Below are 22,586 nucleotides of genomic sequence, written 5' to 3'. Positions count from 1 at the left end.
GATGTCCCGTGTCTTCTCACCTCGGTGCAGCTTGACTGGTATGAAATCAGACCCTTAAGTTGCGTTATGTGACTGAAGGGGTTGTGATGTGGTCGGTTTAAAACCACATATTTTGCCAACATGTTCCCCTAAACCGACAACAGCCGGACGGTGAGCTCCTTCACAGCCGTTACAAGGCGCGAGGGTAAATTTGCTGACGACTTCATACTCTTTGGAGGCCCGGGAAAAAGCAAGCTAACGTTAAATAGCTACCATGTCGTGGAAAGGAATCCCATGTTTTGTGGCCTCGCCTCTGTCTTCGGCTCTACCCCGCTTTACACCTCTCTGATCCCACTGGACTAAGCGAGCAGAGGTAACTTCGGATTCAGCTGTCAATGCTGCTAACAGTTAGCATTGGCGTTATAAATTAGTCAACACCGACGGGTTTATTGTAGCTCGCGAGCCATGGCCGACAGCTTTGGAGAGCAGTCCAGCGGCGGTGCCCTTGGTTTAGGCGTCACTGGACAGGGCAGTGGATCTTCGCTGCTGCCGACTTTAGCCAACTCTCTGACCGGAGGACACTCTGCAGCCAGCGCTGCCCACTCCAGCTCTAACCCGGCCTCCCCTCCTCCCGCAGCAGTCGCACAGAGTGCTCTAACCGCCGTGGTGGCCCCTATGTCCGCTATCACCGCTACCCCAGACGGGTTTGGGAACACATTCACAACCGGCTCCTCGCCACCCGTCGTGGCTGTGTCTCCGACCGTACACGCCTCCTCGGCTCTCCCCGGTGTTGGGCTCGGGGTCAGCGGTGTGGCCGGGGTGGCAGGAGCGGGCCTCCTGTCCCAAATCCACGCCACTTCCTGGGACCCGACTCTCAGTACTGACTGGGACAACGAGAAGGCGTCCCAGCAATGCATCCTGAGGATAAAGAGGTAATTAAAAGATCTCCACTCGGAGGAACTGTCAGGAGTAATGTTTTGTGCTGTTACAATGTGTCAACTGTGTTTTCCGGTGAATCGAGGCCCTGAAACGTTTCAGGTGTGTGGAAATCGAAAGCGAAATCTTTCCATACAATTTCTGCCAGCATTTACTGTCTTTTAAGTTACAATGCTTGATTTGTTTTTTGGACAAGAATAAAACGTCATGAAAGGGCTATTTCACTCAAATTACAAAGAGTATCTAGCCAGGTAGAGGGCTGTGGATTTGCCTGCTACAGTGATTTTGAGATGTCTGCGACTAACATTGAAAAATTCCAATTGAAAACTCTGCTTCTTAAAACTGTCACATGTTTTCAGAAGCAAAGTCCTTGCAGCTATCTTTGAGATATTCTCTCCATCCCTACCATAACTTTGTACTTGAACCTCAATTGTCTCCCTGCCTTTCTTTGTGCCTGCAGGGATATCATGTCCATCTACAAAGAACCACCTCCGGGGATGTTTGTCGTCCCTGATCCTCAAGACATGACCAAGGTAAAAGGCCAGCTCCAGGCACAACGCTGTCTTTCACGTAAAAAGGCTTGGTCCGTTGTGACACCCTGACGTTAGCACAGGGCACAGATCCTGTAGTGGCTACTTAAACTAAGCACTGACTGACATAGCCACACTTAGGAGGTAATGTTGTAAAGATGTATGCATCTTAGAGAGACTGATTCATGAACGTCTTTTCAACATCTGGCTAGATTGTGATCACAGTCAATCTGATATTAATCCTGTCCAGCTCAGGCGTATAACCTGACAACGTGTAGATGACCACCTTCATTCTACTCTGATCGATTGTGCAAAGTCACAGCCACAGTCATTATAACACATATTGAAGTTATCCCAACTTTTATTAAATAGCTTCTACAAGATCTTTCAACTCTGTAAAGCACAGGTAAATAATCAGTTTCACCACAGACCGAGAGAAATGCTCACACAAATACATCTGCTGTACCTGTTTGTGTTTAAACAAGAAACCAGTCTATCTTTGACCCAGCAACATGGCAGGGACGGACACAATAAAGTACTACAGACTTCCATGGCCTCACCTCCAACCAGAGATAATACCTTGTCCACAAGCAGAGAGTGCAGATCAGTTTGCAGGCTTTTATCAGTCTCAGCATACTAAAACTTACTGTAGTTTCAAATACATAGTTTGCTGTCAAATTAGGTTTAAGTGGTTCACATTGTCTCAATTGTCTGTTTACAATCTGTCTGGTTGTGTGACTGCTATTATTTTGTTTTCCTATTTTAGTTTGTTGTAGTGATGTCTCTTTGTCCACAAATCTCAGTAATGAACTTGGTGAGTATGATGTCCTATATATTGTGACTAGAAATAGGGGCCAAAGTTACACAAATTAAGTTGTAAAAATTCTGACCTAAACCCAAATATTTCCACAGAAATAATACAATCAAGTTAAGACATGCTGCTTATATGATGGCATTTCAGACCTGTAAACAACTTGATCCAACTACAGTTGCACTCAAAAATATGAAAACCCCCATTGCACATTAGGTGTACTGGCAAAACTTACACACTTTAAGCTGTGTTCAATGAACAACTCAAACAAGAACAATTGAAATAGGTCAACACAGCTAATATTACAGGTGGTTTTCTCGGAATTCAACACAATATGCCACTTTTTATTCACCTGAGGGATCTTAGCTCCTGTTGGAAGTTCCAGTGACGCCCCAGCTTCTGCTTCCTTGCAGACAACATGACTTTTTCTCCAAGTATCATTTCCTGATACTTGATTGAATCCATCTTGCCCTCCAAACGCTGCAGGTTTCCAGTGCCAGAAGAAGCAAAGCAGCCCCAGAGCATCACTGAGCCACCGCCATGCTTCACTGTAGGCAGGGTGTTCTTAACAGCGTCTGCCTCATTCTTCCTCCTCCAGACATACCGCTGATCCATAGACCTGAAAAGTTCCACTTTTGTTTCATCACTCCTCAGAACAGAATCCCCAAATTTCTATAGCTTATTTATATGGTTTCGAGTATAGTGGAGCCAACTTGTCTTGTGCTTTTGGGTCAGTTGTGGTGTACATCTTAAGGTTCGAGTTATCCCTTTACTTGACAACGCAACATACAGGGTCTTTAGAATATGAACACTTGCATTTTGCTGTGATTAAGTAAGCAGCAAAATATAAACTGATGGAAAAAGAAAAAAGTATGTCTTGTTGTTTTGCACACTTTAAATATACTGTGTTTATGTCAAGCAGTAGCTAGGTTTTTCAGCATGTGCCTCAATGGGGGTTTCTAGTTCAACTAGAGTTGATACTAGTCCATTGATAAGGGAAGGAGTAAAGTTTTTAGGTCAGTACATAGTAAAAGTGGATGTTCTTCGCATTTTTGCATTTCTTCCTCTCAGCAGGGTTTGATCCATCATCCACAGCATCCCTCTCTTCTTATGTCACCTTCTCATGATCTCCCCTCTCCACTCCGACATCCTTCCTTCCACTTTTCCATTAATCCGACTTCTCTATCTCCTTACACAGATCCATGCCCTGATCACAGGGCCGTTTGATACACCATACGAGGGCGGCTTCTTTCTCTTCCTGTTCCGCTGCCCCCCCGATTACCCCATCCACCCACCACGGGTCAAACTCATCACCACCGGACACAACACTGTCCGCTTCAACCCCAACTTTTACCGCAACGGCAAGGTTTGCCTCAGTATCCTGGGGTGAGTCAGCGTTCATTTCTTTCGTACTTTGTATTTGTCTTCATAGGAATCCAACTAAGGACAGTTGGTCATGGTGAGAAACAAGTAGTGTGCTTGTTGTGTCTCTGTCTAATGTGTGGTGTCAATACATTATAAACTACTTTTAACGTGTGTGTGTGTCTGTGTCTGTGCGTGTGTGTAGGACATGGACAGGCCCAGCATGGAGTCCAGCCCAGAGTATCTCATCGGTACTCATCTCCATCCAGTCTCTAATGACGGAGAACCCCTATCACAATGAACCTGGCTTTGAACAGGTACTGTATATGTGTGTGTTGGTAAACCCCAACACACACACAGTGTAATATATTTTTGTATTAAGAACAAATGAGGGAAAAAAATCAGCAAAGTTTTTGTGCAAGGCTTTTTACCCCATGAACCTAAACACACTTTATCAGCATTATGTGGAAACAGAAGTCAGGGTTAGTTAAAACACCATATTGTACAAAGTAAATAAAACACTAACCTAAGCAATAAACAATGTCAGCCATACTAATCTTGTCTATACATCAGAATTGTTAATACTTTCCCATATTTACATAAATTCAAAAGTAAGATCGACATACTTCACCATCCATTTACCAACCAGGAAATGGGGGAAGTTGCTGTCCCTGAGCAGGCTTGTAATGGATGGTGTGCTGCTGGTGGCAGGAGCAGCCCAGAGGGCCGCTCTTGTTATGCAGCTGGAGTGGACCTGCCAAGCAGGGTAGAGGAAGTGGCTGCCAGGCTGGTGTCTTTGGCTCACTACTGCCTGTCTCTTCTAGCCAGAGCTTGGGCCTCGTGACTTGCAGCACGGTCTTCCACCCGCTCAAAGATGTCAGACATCTCCTGAGCAATCTGGCTTTGGCGGTGTTCCTCCTTACCTTGCTGGTGTTGCAGGCGCAGTTGTCTCCGGCTTGGAGGTGGGACAGTTCTGCTGTTAGGGATTGGGAGGTAAAGGGGCTGAGGGACGTTGGAAGGGGTGGGTAACATCAGGCATGGCCCAGGAAGATGCAAAGGGGTTGGCAGAGGTGATGTGGAGGGCCCAGACAGCATGATCTGCAACCAGTCAGTGGCCGCTGGGTCCAGAGGGTAGAGGCTACACCTCCTGAACACAGCCACCATGACAGATCTCCTTTAACACCAGAGAAATCTGACTTCAAGTGTCTGAAGAAAAATCCAGAGGCTGAAGGATGTGAGATGTGTGCAATGACACAGTGACCCTCTCCCTCTGTGCCACCCGAACCTGCTCAAGATTGAGGTGAGCCTGATGACCGTCCATGACAATCAGCAGCGGGCACTCTTGCACGGCAAACGGGAAATGCCCAACAAGCCTCTTCCTTAACAGCTCACCGTCTATGTATCCACCCCCGTGGTCAGTCAGTGATGTCTAGGGTCCAGGCAGTAAGGCGATGGTAGTGCTGCTCCCTGAAATTGATCTACCTTATCTGGTCAGGCACAGTCTGAGGTGCCTCCGGGTGTTGGAGGTTTGTCAGCTGAAACCCATGACTGGTAGAATACAAATAGTACTTCACCAGGGCATTCTCCTCTTCAGTTGTCTCTGACCATGGACACAGTCAGAGGCCACGTTTCCACTGACTTGATCACTCAAGCTGGCTTTTGGGACCCCAAAATGCTCAGTTGTTTGCTGAAGACTTATCCTGCGTCATCTCCTGTACAGCCTGTCCCCATGGCCTCCAGGGTCCACTTTCATTTTCCTCTTCTGAGAAAATGTAAACACATTTTTTTCAGTAAGAAATGAATTCAAAATTTGGTTTAAAAGTACATTTCATGTTACATTATATTATACATATATTTACATAGACAAATATATTTACCTTAAACCAAAGCAGCATTACAATTTCTATATCGAACTTCTCTATAACCATCTTGATGTGCTGGTAAAGGAAATAAAAAAAAAAATAAAAAAATCTTCCGCTCTTGCTCTCTCTCTCTCCTCTCTTTCTCTCACACACATGCACACAACCATCTTACCTATCATTCATACTTTAAGTCCCTGCCTGGTCTTCTTCCTGTCTCTTTTCTCCATCTTCCCTCTCTAGTCTCTCTCCCTCTCTCCTTTTCTCTCTAGTATTTATCTTTATCTGTTCTCTCAAGGAACATAAAGCACACAAGGGCAAACTTGAATGTCAAAAACATTCAATTCTGAGCAACCTTATATATAATCTAGCATATTATATAGCAGGTTAACCTATAAAACCAATATTTCCTATCTATCATAAGGGCCTTCAGCACATGTACAGAGTCTCTCTCTCTCTCTCTCTCTCTCTCTCTCTCTCTCACACACATCAAATTCTTTTCATTATTAATTAGACCATGGTGTATGGATATACTTGATGCTGCCTAGTTTATGAACAGTAAGAAACCACATTTGAATAGATTATTTGAATGTTTTTGTGTGCAGTAGACACAAACCTGAAAATGGAGAGGAGAGTTGCCCAAGTACAGTCTATGCATTCTTGTCGCTCTGTCATCAAAGTTACTTTCTTGTAGTAATCCATCCATCCATTGTCTATACCATTTATCCTTAAGGGTTACGGAGGGGGTGCGGAGCTTTCTTATAGTAATTAGAATTGAAAGTGTTAATGTATACATGTGAAATTTGACATGTTAGACTTTTAAACATTTATAAATTACTTCCACGTACACTTTGGTGGCAATCCTCAGACGGAAACCCCCCAAAATGACCAGAATGCGCCTTAACTTGAATGTGTCTGACTTAGGAAGACAGCAGCAAGCGGTAATCAACTCAGGAGTTGATGTGTGTGATGTTAAAATTTACATTGAGAGCTGCGGAACAAGGCAGCATCTGAACTAGAATATTGCATGTATATTGAAACTAATTTCATTGCAGTTTTTAGCTAAACACAACTTTTATTTAGTAACACCTCCTGAGTGTTACTTCAGGAACTAGCCCACTAGGTCAAGTCAGTTTTGTTCTTTCAGCTCAATATCACAAATCACAAACCTGCCTCAAGGGGCCTCGTAAATCAGTTACAGGTTTCAGCTCATGTTTTCTTATGTTTGCTTATTTTGATGCAGTGACTTTTTGCAGTGTGAAATGTCTCTGTATGTGCTCCTCAGGAGCGCCACCCAGGGGACAGTAAGAACTACAACGAGTGTATACGCCATGAAACCATGAGGGTGGCTGTGTGTGACATGCTTGAAGGCAAAGTCCCCTGTCCTGAGGCTCTGTGGTGAGACCAACATTATTGTCCAGCTAATCTTTACTTTCAGTCCTCCAGTCTTTAACATCTTTCCTTCTCTGTGCTCCCTTTCTGTCCTTCCCACTTGCCCACTCCACCTCATTCACTTTTCTTGCTTATTAGCTGATTGGTGTGTGTATGTTGTGTGTTTTTTAGGAGTGTGATGGAAAAGTCCTTCCTGGAATACTATGATTTCTACGAGGGCGTCTGCAAAGAAAGACTGCATCTGCAGGGACAGAACATGCAGGTGATTATATTTATCATGAATTATTCAAATAAATTTTCATGTCTTTTACATTTTTAATTGTGAGATAGTGTTTAGTGACAGTGTAGGGAAATCCTGTGAGATGAATATTTTTAATGGACAAAATTACCAATATATACACGCACCGTAGGAATGGAACAATATCACATATCTCAAAACATGTCAATGGATATGTTACAGTTGTGGGTATTAACATTAGAATGTTAGTATATATACAGTGGGTACGGAAAGTATTCAGACCCCTTCACTTTTTCCACATTTTGTTATGTCACAGCCTTATTCCAAAATGGATTAAATTCTTTTTTTTCCTCATCAATCTGCACACAATACCCCATAATGACCAAGTGAAAAAAGTTTTTTAGACATTTTTGCAAATGTATTAAAAATAAAAAACTGAAATATCACATGTACATAAGTATTCACACCCTTTATTCAGTACTTTGTTGAGGCACCTTTGGCAGCGATTACAGCCTCAAGTCTTCTTGGGTATGATGCTACAAGCTTGGCACACCTGCATTTGGGGTGTTTTTCCCATTCTCTGCAGTCAGGTTAGATGGGGAGTGTTGCTGCACAGCTATTTTCAGGTCTTTCCAGAGATGTTCAATGGGGTTCAAGTCTGGGCTCTGGCTGGGCCACTCAAGGACATTCACAGACTTGTCCCGAAGCCACTCCTTCGTTATCTTGGCTGTGTGCTTCGGGTCATTGTCCTGTTGGAAGGTGAACCGTCGCCCCAGTCTGAGATCCTGAGCGCTCTAGAGCAGGTTTTCATCCAGGATGTCTCTGTACTTTGCTGCATTCATCTTTCCCTCTATCCTGACTAGTCTCCTAGTTCCTGCTGCTGAAAAACATCCCCACAGCATGATGCTGCCACCACCATGCTTCACCGTAGGAATGGTATTTGCCAGGTGACGAGCGGTGCCTGGTTTCCTCCAGACGTGACGCTTGGCATTCAGGCCAAGTAGTTCTGTCTTGGTTTCATCAGACCAGAGAATCTTGTTTCTCATGGTCTGAGAGTCGTTTAGGTGCCTTTTGGCAAACTCCAAGTGGGCTGTCATGTGCCTTTTACTGAGGAGAGGCTTCCGTCTGGCCACTCTACCATAAAGGCCTGGTTGGTGGAGTGCTGTGCTGCAGAGATGGTTGTCCTTCTGGAAGGTTCTCCCATTTCCTCAGAGAAACGCTGGAGCTCTGTCAGAGTGACCATCGGGTTCTTGGTCACCTCCCTCACCAAGGCCCTTCTCCCCCGATTGCTCAGTTTGGACGGGCAGCCAGCTCTAGGAAGAGTCCTGGTGGTTCTGAACTTCTTCCATTTATGAATGATGGAGGCCACTGTGCTCTTCGGGACCTTCAATCCTGCAGAAATTTTTCTGTACCCTTGCCCAGATCTGTGCCTCGATACAATTCTGTCTCGGAGGTCTACAGACAATTCCTTTGACTTCATGGCTTGGTTTCTGCTCTGACATGCACTGTCAGCTGTGGGACCTTATATAGACAGGTGTGTGCCTTTCCAAATCAAGTCCAATCAATTGAATTTACCACAGGTGGACTCCAGTCAAGTTGTAGAAACATCTCAAGGACGATCAGTGGGGATGCACCTGAGCTCAGTTTTGAGTGTCATAGTAAAGGGTGTGAATACTTATGTACATGTGATATTTCAGTTTTTTATTTTTAATACATTTGCAAAAATTTCTAAAAAACTTTTTTCTCTTTGTCATTATGGGGTATTGTGTGTAGATTGATGAGGAAAAAAAAGAATTTAATCCATTTTGGAATAAGGCTGTAACATAACAAAATGTGGAAAAAGTGAAGGGGTCTGAATACTTTCCGTACCCACTGTATACTAACACAAGGAGTTATTAACACAGACGCCATAGTGAGGGAAAAAGAAACTGTTCATCTTGTTCATTTTTCTGTCCCTCTACTCAGGACCCATTTGGCGAGAAGCGTGGTCGTTTCGACTACCAGGGCCTGCTGGCTCGCCTCAGCGCTACCCACCGGCGAATACGTGAGAAAAGCGTGGCGGAGGATGACCACAATGATGATGATTCAGACTCAGACACCAGCTCCTCGGGGACGGACCCCGACAGCCAGGGCAGCTCCCAGCCCTGACTCCTTGGATGGTGCTGGACTGGAGCCAAGCCCAGAACTAAAGATGAACGAACTTTTTTTTTTTTTTTTTTTTTTTTTTTTTCGTTTTATTTGCAGTGGAGGAACAGAATCACAGAGGAGAATACACCTGCATATAAAGCTGCAGTGAGTCCAGGGCTCAGGATTCCATCAAGCTTCTGTTGTATGGATGTTGTAGTGAGAGAAGAAATAGTGGTGCTCTCTTGACGATGAAAAATGAACACCATCCGCTTGTCAAATACTGTCAAATTTGGCCTGGAGTGGTGTGTTTGTGCTATTTTTGTAGCTATTATAAAAAAGCTGTTATTTTGATGCTGCCAGTTTGATTCTAAAACTCAAGTTGGCTGCCCAAATGCCTGACAGATTTGGAGATTGGCCAGCCATTGTCGCTTGGATATAAAAGGCCCAAACTTTTGAATGCACTGTAGGAATGGACATGACGAAAAGAAATATTTCAACATTTTGTTCCACTTTGACTCATAAGCCCAAACAGAGATATAGTCAGGCTTTGAAGTCAAGGCAGGTTTGGGCCAGACGAAGGGACCTTAGGCTGGGAGAGGTGAGGTGATTGGCCTGAGTTGGCTGGGATGCAATGAATGTGATGGTTTTCATCAAAGCAGGCTCTCTTTCAAAGTAGCCCCATCTGCTTTGAATGCAAGCTGGGAGCAAAGGCAGGCCTTTAACAATAGAAGATGTTTTGAGAAGGTGACTATTTGACGAGGCTTTGCAACTGATGTGCCTTGTCTCCTCACGGCAGGGTGAAGCCACTCCACAACTCTTTCAAACTGGACCATAGCCGCCTCTACAGCCAGGCCAAGTAAAACATCAGCAGTTGACTTTGTGAATACAACAATTCCTGTGTATTATACAAAAAGTTCTGCTTAGCTTTCAGTTCTAATAGTGCTGTTGAAATCTGTTTACCAGATAAGAAGCCATTAGAGAAATGTCAGTTTCATTGACATCCACCTTTATACCCTTTTGTTATAATGTTCTCTCGTGCTGAAACTAATGCTAATTTGCATTGTGTGTCGGGTGCATTGTTTATTTGGAAACCTTGCTGTCTTTTGGGTTGCTGGCTCTTCTGATTTCAAGATACAAACCAAAACCACTTTTAGTCAGATCCGCCTAGTCTTTGGAAGTACTGGAGGCAAGCAAAAGTTATTTAACATGTGTTCATACTGTAGCTCAGTCGCTCTGTTCTGTCTGAATGAGGGCCCAGCCGAGGTTTTGATTTCATTTATACAGAGGTATAAACAGACAGGTAATCAGGCTTGTTGACTTCATTTGCATTGGTCTCTTCATGATTTGATTTAATATTCTAGGGATGGCATTTGCTGACTAAGTAGCTTTTATGGAAAATAAACAGATGAACCCTGTACCCAACCAATATTCATTTGTTATTTCCGATGCATGCTTTTCACCACTAGATGTCAGATTTGGCGCAAAGTTGGGTTTGATGTTACAATGTCACACCAATAGGAGAAATATGACAATGAAGACATCTGATTAGGTAATGTTGCCCGGTCAGTTATACTGATCTACAACACAGGAAATGAATAGAGTGGTTGACAGCACTGGTTGCAGTGTGAACACCAATGTGTGTTCTCAAGAATAGAAGAGAAGGGAACGATCCAAAAAGATAGGTTTGGATTTTTTTCAACTCCATCTTAAATCAGTATTCACATGCCTAATGTATGTTGAATGTGTTATTAGGCTTTGTCATCATTCCACTGGTTCATACTAGCTGTGAAGAGTCAGCTGTAAGAAATGGGAAATGAGATCTACAGTGCTTGTTCCACTTCAGCAGATAGTAATAAGACTAGTTTGCAATTCATTGTTACAGTGAACATAAGGAAGCAATGTCTTCACAGCCAGTATAGAGAGGAGGAGTAACCACTAGCAGTAACTGTTACATGATATGAGTATTTTATTGTGATGGAGGTGATAAAATCTGAATCCATCCTTTAAAGGAGTAGTTTTATATGCTGGGAAATGTGCTTATTAGCATTCTTGGATAAGAATGTTGGATAAGAACATTGATGACATTCTTGTGTCAGTACAGTAAATATACTGTAAAGGCAGAGCCAGCAGCCAGTTAGCCCAGCTTAGCATAAAAACAACTCGCCTGTCTCTGTCTGGATAGTTAAATTCACCTACCTTCACCTGTGAAGCTTACTAATTATCACCTAATTAATAATATAGCATGGCTGTGCTTGCGTCAGTTTTCTCCAAGTACTCCGGACATGCAGGTTAGGTTAATTGATGACCCCAAATTGCCCGTAGGTATGAGTGTGTGCATGAATGGTTGTCTGTCTCTACCCTGCCTCTGGTCGAAAGTCAGGTGGGATTGGCTCCAGCTGCAACTCTTAAAGGATACGCGGTATATACAATGGATGGATCTCCTTTGTTGCTGGTAGTTGGATTCTGATGGATCCCCCCCAACTGGCTGATGTAACTGAATTTGACAGATACAACAGTGGTGTCAATCTTCACATTATACTCTGCCACAAAGGGAATAAATATATTTCCCAAAGCTTTTAACTGCTCATCTAAGTCCAGATACAGCCATTTTGACCCTAGCATATTGCCCCTTTTATACTTTTAAATAAGCATTCCAATATAAGGAATAAGACAAATGAATGACTGTTATGCTTGTTATATTTCCTTTTCACTGTCTGCCTTTAGCTACAGACATGTCAACAGAGAAAAGAGCAGTTGCTTATGCTGCCAGTGGTTCACTGACAAGAATTAGGTTACTTAAGATTCAAATGGGATCACTAATATAGGGCATTCCGTTTAATTTGTTTTATTATGTTATAGAATGGTTATATGAGAAGTACCTCCCAGCAGAATATATGTGATTGCCAAAATGTTGATTGCAACACACTTCCTCAAGTGATCAGATCCCTGTTTGGATATGTTGTGTTGTAATTAAAGCAGGGCTCTTCTGTGGCTCCTAAGCCTCGATTAGTGGCAGAATGGATTCTTTACAGGTCTTGAAAATGTTGGTATTGTACAGAAGCTCTAGAAAAGTACAGAATAAAATGTTGTTCAGTCATGATGCATGTGAGTAGTTCTTTTTTCTTGTAGATGGGCACCAACTGCCAATGCAAAAGGGGTGATATGTGTTTTGGACACTAACTTTAAGGTTTCACTGTATTTTTCCATAGTGAGTTTATTTAATTCCTCTTTGGAGGAAGCTGGAGCACGGTAGGTGAAATCTAACATCTTTTTAACTTAAACCAGATGAAACAGTTTTTGGATATGTTTAAATTTTCACAATTTACTGTCTAATACAGCATTATATCTCTTAAAGAAACACTTGGGGGCAGTAGAACAAGCTATAAAAACAACTTTGACACGTTAACACCTTAACAAGTAGAACGTGCAGCAACTGCTGATTCATACAACCAGCAGCATTCATATATCCATTAATGTGGAGTCATGTTTTTTTCCAACTAATGAATGGAAGTCCAACATTCACTCTCTTTTAGCTCTTTTATGCTCTTTACCAACTCCAGAGGAAATGTCTGGCTCTTTAGCTGCTAAATATGTTCATCGGATAGTCTCTTTGTCTGCTGTTTGCTGCTGATCAGTTAGTGTACTGTGGATTCATCTGAGCTTCTTCACTTAAAACATACCTGCACCTGTAGATCAATGGACCAGCGTGAGAGTTTGAGTTGATTGTTTTCATGCCATTTCGTGACAAAAAAACTGCTCTTTTAGTTGTTATTTGTAATGTACGTACATACTGAAACACAGAACAGCAGTGGGCAATGAATACTGAATTTTGTATAGTTTTACTTCGCTTACTTCTAAATGCTCAGCCAAAATAATTTAACCCCCACTATGAGTTAATGTCACAGCAGTGTTCATTTTTAGGCCATTAAAGAAAGACCTACATTTCCAAGATAAAATAATGTTAATTCTATACTTTTCTATTTGTCAAGTAATCCCATGTGCAGACTAACACATTTATGGTACTAGCTGTAACAAGTATTGTGTGTAATAAAGCCTGATATATATACACCTTTGTGCTATAGAGCATTTGTTGTCCAAAAACTATTAGAAGCCCATTAGTCAGCCACACTGTTGCAATGGAACAGACATGTTCCTTCATTTTTGGCAAATGGTCTGTACTTGTATAACACCTTTCTAGTCATTTTGACTACTTTAAGTGCTTTTACATCATCTAACTTAGAGGAGACTATTCTTTCTCAAAGCGCAAAGAAAATAAAAGATGGAGCATGATGTTGGTTGGACTTTAAATGAGATTTGGTGACAATTAGAATCCTTTAACCTTCAAAATAAATTTGTATTTTATAATTTCAATTCTGTACAGATACACAACAACCTGTGTGATTTTCTTATTTTCAAATTGTCCATATTCTTCTCATATATATGCAGTTCTGATATAACCTTTACCCATGTGGAGTACATTAAGACACTGTGAATCACATGAAAATACAAAGACGAACAGCAACTTGATCAGCAGCCATTATCTTCTGTAGACTTGTTTCACCAGTACTGTTTCTCTACACAGGGTGACTCTCCCCTCTCCATCCAACAAAGAGACACTGGGGTCAAACCTAATCATATAGTTACTCAAGCCCAAACACAGGTGGAACATTGTGTCAGAGGAGACTCTGTAGGACAGAGTGCCAGCATGCCAGGCCAGATAAACCGCTCTTCTATTAGAAACTCGTATACAAAGCTGTCATTCTGTTACTGTTAAAGGCAGAGTAATGGTCATGAAAGCAGCACACAAGGTAGCAGTCAGCACCTTTCCTTCTCCTCCTCTCCTTCTGATTCCTATGTAAGTCACTACTTCGGATACCCACCCTTTCCTCTCCACCTCCCAGTAACAGCAGCCCATCAGGCAATTTGTACACAGCAACTACTTCCATTGGTCTCTCTGGGTGATGAGGACACCAGTGTCACTGTTCTGTTTCCTGAGACAGAGAGAGGTTTCTGTTTGCTGTTTGGGTCCAGGGTGAGTTCACAGTTCTAATGAAGAGAACAAGAGACAGTTACGAAAGTCAGCATTCAACCCCATCAAGCAGCCGACTGCTGCTTACTTGTAATATCAAAGTTCAAAGAAATCGTGAAAAATGCAAGCATCCAAATGCTTCAAAATAACTAGTTCGTGAATTCAGCTCTGCAGGTGGCAGAGTGCAGTCACTCAAGGACCACAGCTCCCAGTGAGACCAGTGAAGATGTTGGGTCACAGAACTGAGGTTCCAGGCCAAACGGACCAGGTTCAGAGGTGTTTAGCAATGTCCAATTATGCAGGAAAAATAGGCTTGTAGTAGGATTCAAAATTGAAGTGCAGGAGGCAAAAAAGATAACTTCTCAGGAGAAGTCAAAAAGTCTTCAGGAACTTTTTTGCCCTCATGGTGGGACTTTCTGGGACTTTCTAATCTTTTAGACTATACTTTTAGGTACACTTTCTTTTTTATATCATGTCTTTCTCATTTGACACCTTTATCTTCTGTCCTTGGTCCTGATCATTTTTTTTACGTGTCTTTGATTACACATCAAGAATACACGTGGCGCATGCAGAGTACACGTGAAGTAGTGAGGGTTCATAAAAGGTTACATTTTGGTGCAGTGAAGAGTATATAAGACATGTTTTAAGTGATTATTTATCCTAGTCTATTAACAGTTTTAAGATTAATCAACACATCATACTTCAATAAATCCTTATCTTGATTTGTCATACTCAGTATAATCAATAAATCATTTGATTTGTCACAGTCAATATAATCAATACATCCTCTGATTCATCATACTCCAAATCAATGTTTAGCATCTTGCAGGTCGGTTTTCTTTAGCACAACACTTATCTCATGAACATTTACACTACAAAGACACCAGTCAATTTTGCAGATAAGAGGAGTGCAGAAGACAACAGGGATAAGATAGTTTGGGTTTAGTTAACATGATAACAGTATTTAACCCTGCTCTGATTCTAGTTCTAATTAACCAATTAGGTTTTTTGTCCATAGCTCAGATCTTAGAGAGTGAAGGATCCACTAAAATGACTGATGTTGGTGCTGTACTACTTGTAGTTTGTATTAAGTGAAACACAAACTGTTGGAGCCAACAAAGCATGAACAAAGAAATTAATTTGTATTTATATTTTGAACTGTATTTGGATCATGCATTGTTAATTATATATATTTTTGATTGATAATAATTTGAAATTTTAGATTTACAGAAATGTTGGCTAGAATTGTTCTGAAAGTATCTAGCGCTGGTCATCTCCTCCCTCCTCCCCCTCCTGCATTATAATCAGGTGACAGGAGACAGCTGAGGGATTCTTTTGTGTTGGAAGGAGAGACGACAAACAGATTTATGACCACAGGTCTAAGAATTTAAGTTGTTCTTTTTGATTATTTAATGAGAATTTAATTTAGACGGAAAAGTCAACCTCAGAGAGTTTTTTTTGTTACCCGTAATTTTCAATAAATGTACAATGAGGAACGGATTCCAAGGACCTCTGAGGGTGCTTTTGTTTGTACCGTGAGTCTAATCTCAACCTAACCTCCAGCACCCCACATGGAAAAGTTGCCCCCACACAAACACCTGTACAATGTAATGTAATAAAATTTTTTGGTACTTCCGCATGGCCTATATTCCTCACCCGCTTGGTAGTATCATATTGGACTGGATTAATATAAATGGCATAAAAATAGATGATATTACATTTCTGATTTCAGATATGTGTCACAGCATATTTGTCTGTGTGGAAAAGTACAGAATCACATTTACCATAAGATACTTGACCCATCCTATATTAGATTATTAGATTAATATAAATAAAGGGACTTTGCACCTTAATGTTAATTGCAGGATTGTCCAGGTTTCATCTCTATGTGCTCCTATGTCTAGTTGTTAGGGTGCTATCTGCAGCACACAGATGTGTTGTTCGGAGATCAAGTAAAAAATGGTTTGATCTCACATCTGGCCATTGTAATAGAATTTGATCATATACACTGTGTGTTATCATATATTCTCATGATCATCAGTTCTTATATGCTCGTTTAGCTTTTATGGTCTTAACGGTATCTTCCTGGGAACTCCATTTGAACTGACCTTGAAGATCAGACAATGTTTCAACTTTTCCACTTTACTCCCTTTGCCTCAGTCTTCTGCACAAGCAAAACTCCCTTTTCTCTAAACTTAAATAACAGGATACCTTCCCTCTTTGTATGACAAACTAGGGATAGCACCTGCCCAGGAGACTGATGCAAACGCCAAGGAGCAAACTTACTATAAAACTCCTACCCCGAAATTAACTCGGGGAAGTACCTTGTATCACCCCTGTGATGACTTGTCTCTTCCTCTTGCAAGACAATTAAACCAAACGTATACTCCAGACATCAGACTCTTCTTTATTCATACAATACAAAAAATTCCACAACACCATCATAGATGAGAGAGGCTGACTGCTGGAGGAGGACTGGCTTACCCAGACTTATCAGAGCTCCATGAGTGCATTGGGATCATGATTGGAGAGACAGCACTCTTGTTTGTGCTATCATAATTTATATGAATTGAAGTGTAAATGTTGAGGTCATTTATTTTAAAAGACCATAATGCTTTGCAAAATAATAAAATAATTTCTAAAAATATTGTAGATGAAAACAAAAATATTACTGAGTGTGCATAGATTCTGGTCTTACAAATGGAACAAATCCCAAATATGTGTGTGTGTGTGTGTGTGTGTGTGTGTGTGTGTGTGTGTGTGGAGGGGTGTGTACATGTGAATAGGCAAAGGAATGTAACATGGAGGACTACAAAAGGTGGCAGAACCAAATAGTGACTCCCTACAAAATGGGCACCAGACCCCCTGGTGTGCTGCTGTTGCTCTGAAGATCAGCTGGCAGACTTCAGGTCATACCTGCTGGCGCTGATAAACTTGATTCAGGCAGGGCTTCCTGTCGCTGCCATGAAAATGGTGGTCTGCTCTGGTACAGGCCACACTGAGGCTGGAGCTGAGGCTGGGGCTGGGGCTGGGGCTGGGGGAGTGAGCTGCTCCAAAGTACTCTTGATTCAGGTGTATTAGCCAACTATAGGCCTATATCTAACCTTCTCTTTTACGCCAAGATCCTTGAGAAAGCAGTACCCAAACAGATTTATAATTTTCTATATAACAACAGTCTATTTGAAGAATTTCAGGCGAGGTTTAGAATGCATCATAGCACAGAGACAGCACTTCTGAAGGTTACAAATGACCTCTTAATGACATCCGACAGAGGACTTCTCTCTGTACTTGTCTTGTTAGATCTGTGTGCTGCATTTGATACCGTTGACCATCACACCCTAACTGGTTTAAGTCCTATTTATCAGATCAATTTCAGTCTGTACATGTTAACGATGAGTATTCTATCCACACAAAATTTAGACTTGGAGTTCCACAGTGCTTGGACGAATATAATTCGCCTTACATATGCGTCCTCTGGGTTGATAAAGCCAAATGAAACCAGTCAGTCGACTAAACTCCAAGCCTGCCTTGAGTACATAAAGTCCTGGATGACCAGCAAATCATGTTAAATTCAGATAAAGCTTAAGTTATTCTGCTCAGCCCCAAACACCTTAGAGACACATTTTCTAACAATATAGCTACTCTGCATGGCATTACTCTGGCCTCCAGCACCACTGTTAGGAATAGGGGAGTTATTTTTGAGCAGGATATATCCTTTAACTCCACATAAAACAAATTTCAAGGGCTGCTTTTTATCATCTATGTAACATTGCAAAAGTCCTGCTACTACAGCTTGCATTTCATTATGCAACCCTGTGTTGTAGAATAACAAAATAAAATTTGCACCTTGAACCTCGTAAAATCTCTGATATGTTCCTTAAAAGTGAAAAATTGTGCAGTCAATATGGTGATTTGCATGACAGAATTACACATAACCAATTCATAACTGTTCAGTTTTATCTTACATAAGGAAAAGTAGAAAACTAAGGTCAGTTTTACAGAGTTTTAACTTATGCCAATAGATTTCACACTGCCACATTAAGTTTACTCCAGTCCATACATGTTTAGGGCCCAATATTCATGTGCCATTTTTGTTTTAAAAAAAAACATCATTTAATTTAACGCCTGTGGTAAGTATTTTACCGTGCTGTTAAGGAACAGCAGGATGAGGTCAGCTGACACCAACAGAATCAACAAGCTCATCAGGAAGGCTGGCTCTGTCCGGAGGGCAGAGTTTGACTCTTTGGAGGTGGAATGAGAGAAGAGGATGCTGCACAAAATACAGGGCATCTTAGGTAATATTTCCCATCCTTATCTTATCTTATCTTAATGTATATTTGACATGAAATAAAAATGACATGAAAAATTTAAGGTATTAGTTCATAATAAACTAAATCACTAAAGCACTTAACCACTTAAGCATACTTGGGTTGAATTACGTTTTAAGGTTTTTCATGTATTTATAAAAGATGACAAAATGTACCATGACGTTAGTACAAAACGACTGATCTACTGTGTCTTCATATTTTCATTTATTTAGTATATATTATTCTTCCACTGTGGATTGTATTATTATGGGCTAGCATGCATAAAGCATTGCATTATTCCTTCAGGAGTGTTCAGTTGCTTACTTTACTAATACACCTCAATGTTTGCACAGAGAAATCAAGAACAGAATCAAAAATATTCTGTACAGTAGTTATTTTATTCTCATTCACAGCTCAGGCACGTGAAGGCCCTCTGTCTCCCCCCTCAGGATGGATGGATGAATGGAAGTCAATCCAGTCACACCTGTAATCTATTTGAAATGCTTTTTAACATGGAAAATCTTAATATCACTGCACCCTCACTGATGAGTAGCTTGTGTCATTATTCTTATGAACTGATATAACTGTCACTTAGAATATTTAAATGGCGAAACAGTGAAGAAGTTGAATAAAATCTATGCTTAGATTAAAACATGATTAGTCTGGTTGGATGTCTTGTTCCCATGATGCACTTGTCTTGGGGCGGGTGCGCACATTTGAAGAGGAGTTTGATCAGTGTCAGCTGGTAGTTTCCAGTCGGACACGAGCAGCCACGGAATAAGAACAGGTGAGTTCTTGCTCTGGAAATGGCGAATTGTTTCGTTTCGTTTCGTTTACGGAGAAATGGAGTTACATACTTTGTTCTGATTCAGTTTAAGAAGCTGATAAAACCTGTGGATGTGGTGGGGAGGTACTTTGTGCTCATGTTGTGAGGTTGGCACGCTTTAATCTGAAATGTGACTGGATGTCACAGAAAAACGACCTGTGACGGCTTTTTGGCGTGCAGTTTTCTTCCAGTGGAAAAACACACTGTAAAATATTTTAATGTATGACCCATGCCAGAGATAAATCTGAAATCTTCTCCCTTTTTTTTCGGGGGGGGGGGGCTAATGAAGCAAACCTGTTCATTAGGCTTCCTTAAGTACTCCCACACACCCTCCTGTGTGACTGATCCAGCAGGTGTGTTGTATATTTTTTATGTTTTGGCTGTATTTACACTTAATAATAAAAAATAAAAATAATTTCCTTCTGGATGAATAAAGTTGATCTTATCTTATCTTAGAAGCTAAGCATCTAATTCTATGAACGATAAATTCCCAGTGAACTTTTAAATTTTCAGATGGTGGTTTCCCAACACTTTCTCCACCAGAATCCTACTAAACTAAAAACTTGCGACTTGCGACAACCCATTTTGCGACTGACCTAATCCAGGTAGACAGAAGTCACCCACTTTTTTTAAAGATTTAAAATTTTGCAAAAGGATGTCATGTATAGTTGCCATCTTGTTGTAATAGACAAGAGTCATAATTTGACCATTAGGTTGATATTTTCATGCAAAAGTTCTATTTACATCCAGATTGTTAGAATCTTGCTTTTTTTTTAGCCAGGTATATGTCTATAGGAAAAACCTTTGGAAAGGGAGGATCTATAAGTGCCTGATCCAGCACCTTAACTCAGTACCAAACAATACTTACTCAATAAATATAGACATGTTTTCATGATCTGATCTAGTGCTGTAACAATTAGTACAACTGGCAAAGTTAATTGACAATTCTGATCATCAATTAAATGCTAAAGGTCAAGCAAAAGCATCAAATATCTGGCACTTGCTCTTTTTCTCTGTTTGTCCATCATTGTAGTTGAATATTATTTTTTACTGTTGGTCAGACAAAACAAATTTGAACTGTGTGTGTGTGTGTGTGTGTGTGTGTGTGTGTGTGTGTGTGTGTGTGTGTGTGTGTGTGTGTGTGTGTGTGTGTGTGTGTGTGTGTGTGTGTGTGTGTGTGTGTGTGTGTGTGTGTGTGTGTGTGTGTGTGTGTGTGTGTGTGTGTGTGTGTGTGTGTGTGTGTGTGTGGGGGGGGGGGGGGGTGTTAATGGAAACTGCCTTTTTTTTTTAAAAACTTTTATCATGAATGATTATTTGAAAGAAAAAAAAAAAGCCAGATTATGGAAATAATTGTACTCGACAGGTTTCATTACTTTGGGCTACAAAGACATTTTAGTCTGTACCTAAATGGAACTGAGGTTAGGAAGCAATTGATGTAAAGTAACATTTAGAAATCAAACTTGGCATGATGGATGTCAGAATGTAGCACAACTTGACTGAGTTCTATTAAAACCGTAGCGTGGTTTAGGTGAAAACCTAAATGAGACAAATGCCATTGAAGAGTGTTCCTGATTCTCATTTCCACTTTGTTGGCTCATCATCAGCTCCCATAAGAATTCTCATTGTCAGTTGTTTTCCTTGTATTTGCTGTCAGAAGACGACAGGTTTAGACTGCGTTAAGCAAAATAGGACACCAGCCAAAGCGGTAATGCTGGGTTCCAAACACAATGATCTAAACCATGTGAACAAACATCCTGTGAATGTTGTTCTGGCACATTCCTGAAAGGAGGTAGGGAATGAAAGATGGAGGATAGAGAGAAGAGAGACCTGTTTAGGTCTCAGTCCTGTCTGTGGTTGCATAACTTACTAAACATGAATATGACAGAACATGTTGTTCTGGACAACACTTCTCTTACATCACACACCATAATACAATCTGCACGTGTTTACTGTTTTACTTGGGTTGTGTCATTGTTTCCATGGCTACTATATGTGCTATTAGTTATTTTCATGTGTGAGCCAGAAATTGATCTGGTGAGGTGGGGGCTCCTGAAGGAGGTGTGGGACATGAGACCTTCCTTTATAAGGAGGTCTTTCCCTGGACCGACACATCCCTTTATTGGAAGTCTGGTAGTGATTGAAGGTGTTCAGACTGCTATGACAACATGTCACCATAACACTGCAGGTGTTGTATAACTAAACAAGAGTCAGTCAGGTTGTAGCTGTTCTAACAGTGGCCCTGGGTATGATTAGAGGTTTTAACTAAGCCTACAACCTTACAAACTACTGTAAGTCTATGTTGTGGCCAATATATTGTGCACTTTCATGCGACGCTACTGACGAACGCTGAGGTTTCAGTGATTGATAGAAGTCAGATGGGGAGAAACTGTGTCAACATGACTTTGGGTGCTTTTCATTTGTCTGGTCTTTTTCACTTTCTGTCCTCAAACCTTTTTTTTTGTGTCACCCAAGGCATGTGGGAGACCAAGGAAAGAGGACTCAAGAAAACCCATTTTTAGTGAAATGAGACATTCTTTCCTCTCAGACAATGGAAGTAGGGCTTCAGAGAGCTCAACAATTTATCACCATAAAATGTTTCATTTTCAGTCTCCTTGAATTTATCTTTGTTATAGGATAAAATGAGAATGGCCAGCTCATGGAAAAAAAGATGAATGATGAAAGTGGTTTTATATTTTCAGTCTTAATCAGACCTAAAGTTCATACGAGCCACTCATTTTACTAGATGGTGAATTGTCAGATTTTGAGGTTGACAGCAAAAGTGAAATGAATAGTGAACAATATATGTACTGAGTTGTACATATACACTACTCACAAAAGTTAGGGATATTCAGGTGAAATTTCAGGATGAACCTAAAATGCATTCTAAACTTTCCAGGTGAACTTAATGTGACCTTCTCTAAACTTTTGAATGTGCATGTCCAACTGTTCATTGTTTCAGTACTTTTTGCACAAGTTGCTGTTCTCTAACAAGAAGCTTAACAGCAAAATTCACAACAGGTTTGATCCATGAATCCACCAATACATTTCCTGCTTCAGTTAGAATTGGTATTTAAACAGTCCTCCTCATCGTGCTGTTCACATTCTGACATCATGAGACCAAGACGACACCTAATAATTGATCAACAGCACCTCGCCATTGCGAGGCTTCAAACAGGAAGTCCTCAGACGG

General features: G+C 41.1%; 1 protein-coding gene across 1 annotated transcript; it reads left to right on the top strand.

Annotated features, from left to right (window-relative positions):
- The first annotated feature begins 51 nt into the window (after positions 1-51).
- Positions 52-10,656, top strand: ube2z (ubiquitin-conjugating enzyme E2Z). Its single transcript, XM_070848239.1, has 7 exons — positions 52-911; positions 1,376-1,448; positions 3,455-3,642; positions 3,824-3,935; positions 6,763-6,875; positions 7,041-7,131; positions 9,073-10,656. The coding sequence occupies exons 1-7, from the start codon at positions 445-447 to the stop codon at positions 9,253-9,255; spliced, it is 1,227 nt and encodes a 408-aa protein (XP_070704340.1). The 5' UTR covers positions 52-444; the 3' UTR covers positions 9,256-10,656.
- Positions 10,657-22,586: the final 11,930 nt, after the last annotated feature.

Source organism: Pempheris klunzingeri, chromosome 17 (genome assembly GCF_042242105.1).
Source record: "Pempheris klunzingeri isolate RE-2024b chromosome 17, fPemKlu1.hap1, whole genome shotgun sequence".
Classification (NCBI taxonomy): Eukaryota; Metazoa; Chordata; class Actinopteri; order Acropomatiformes; family Pempheridae; genus Pempheris; species Pempheris klunzingeri.
This window is presented reverse-complemented; position numbering and strand designations above follow the sequence as displayed.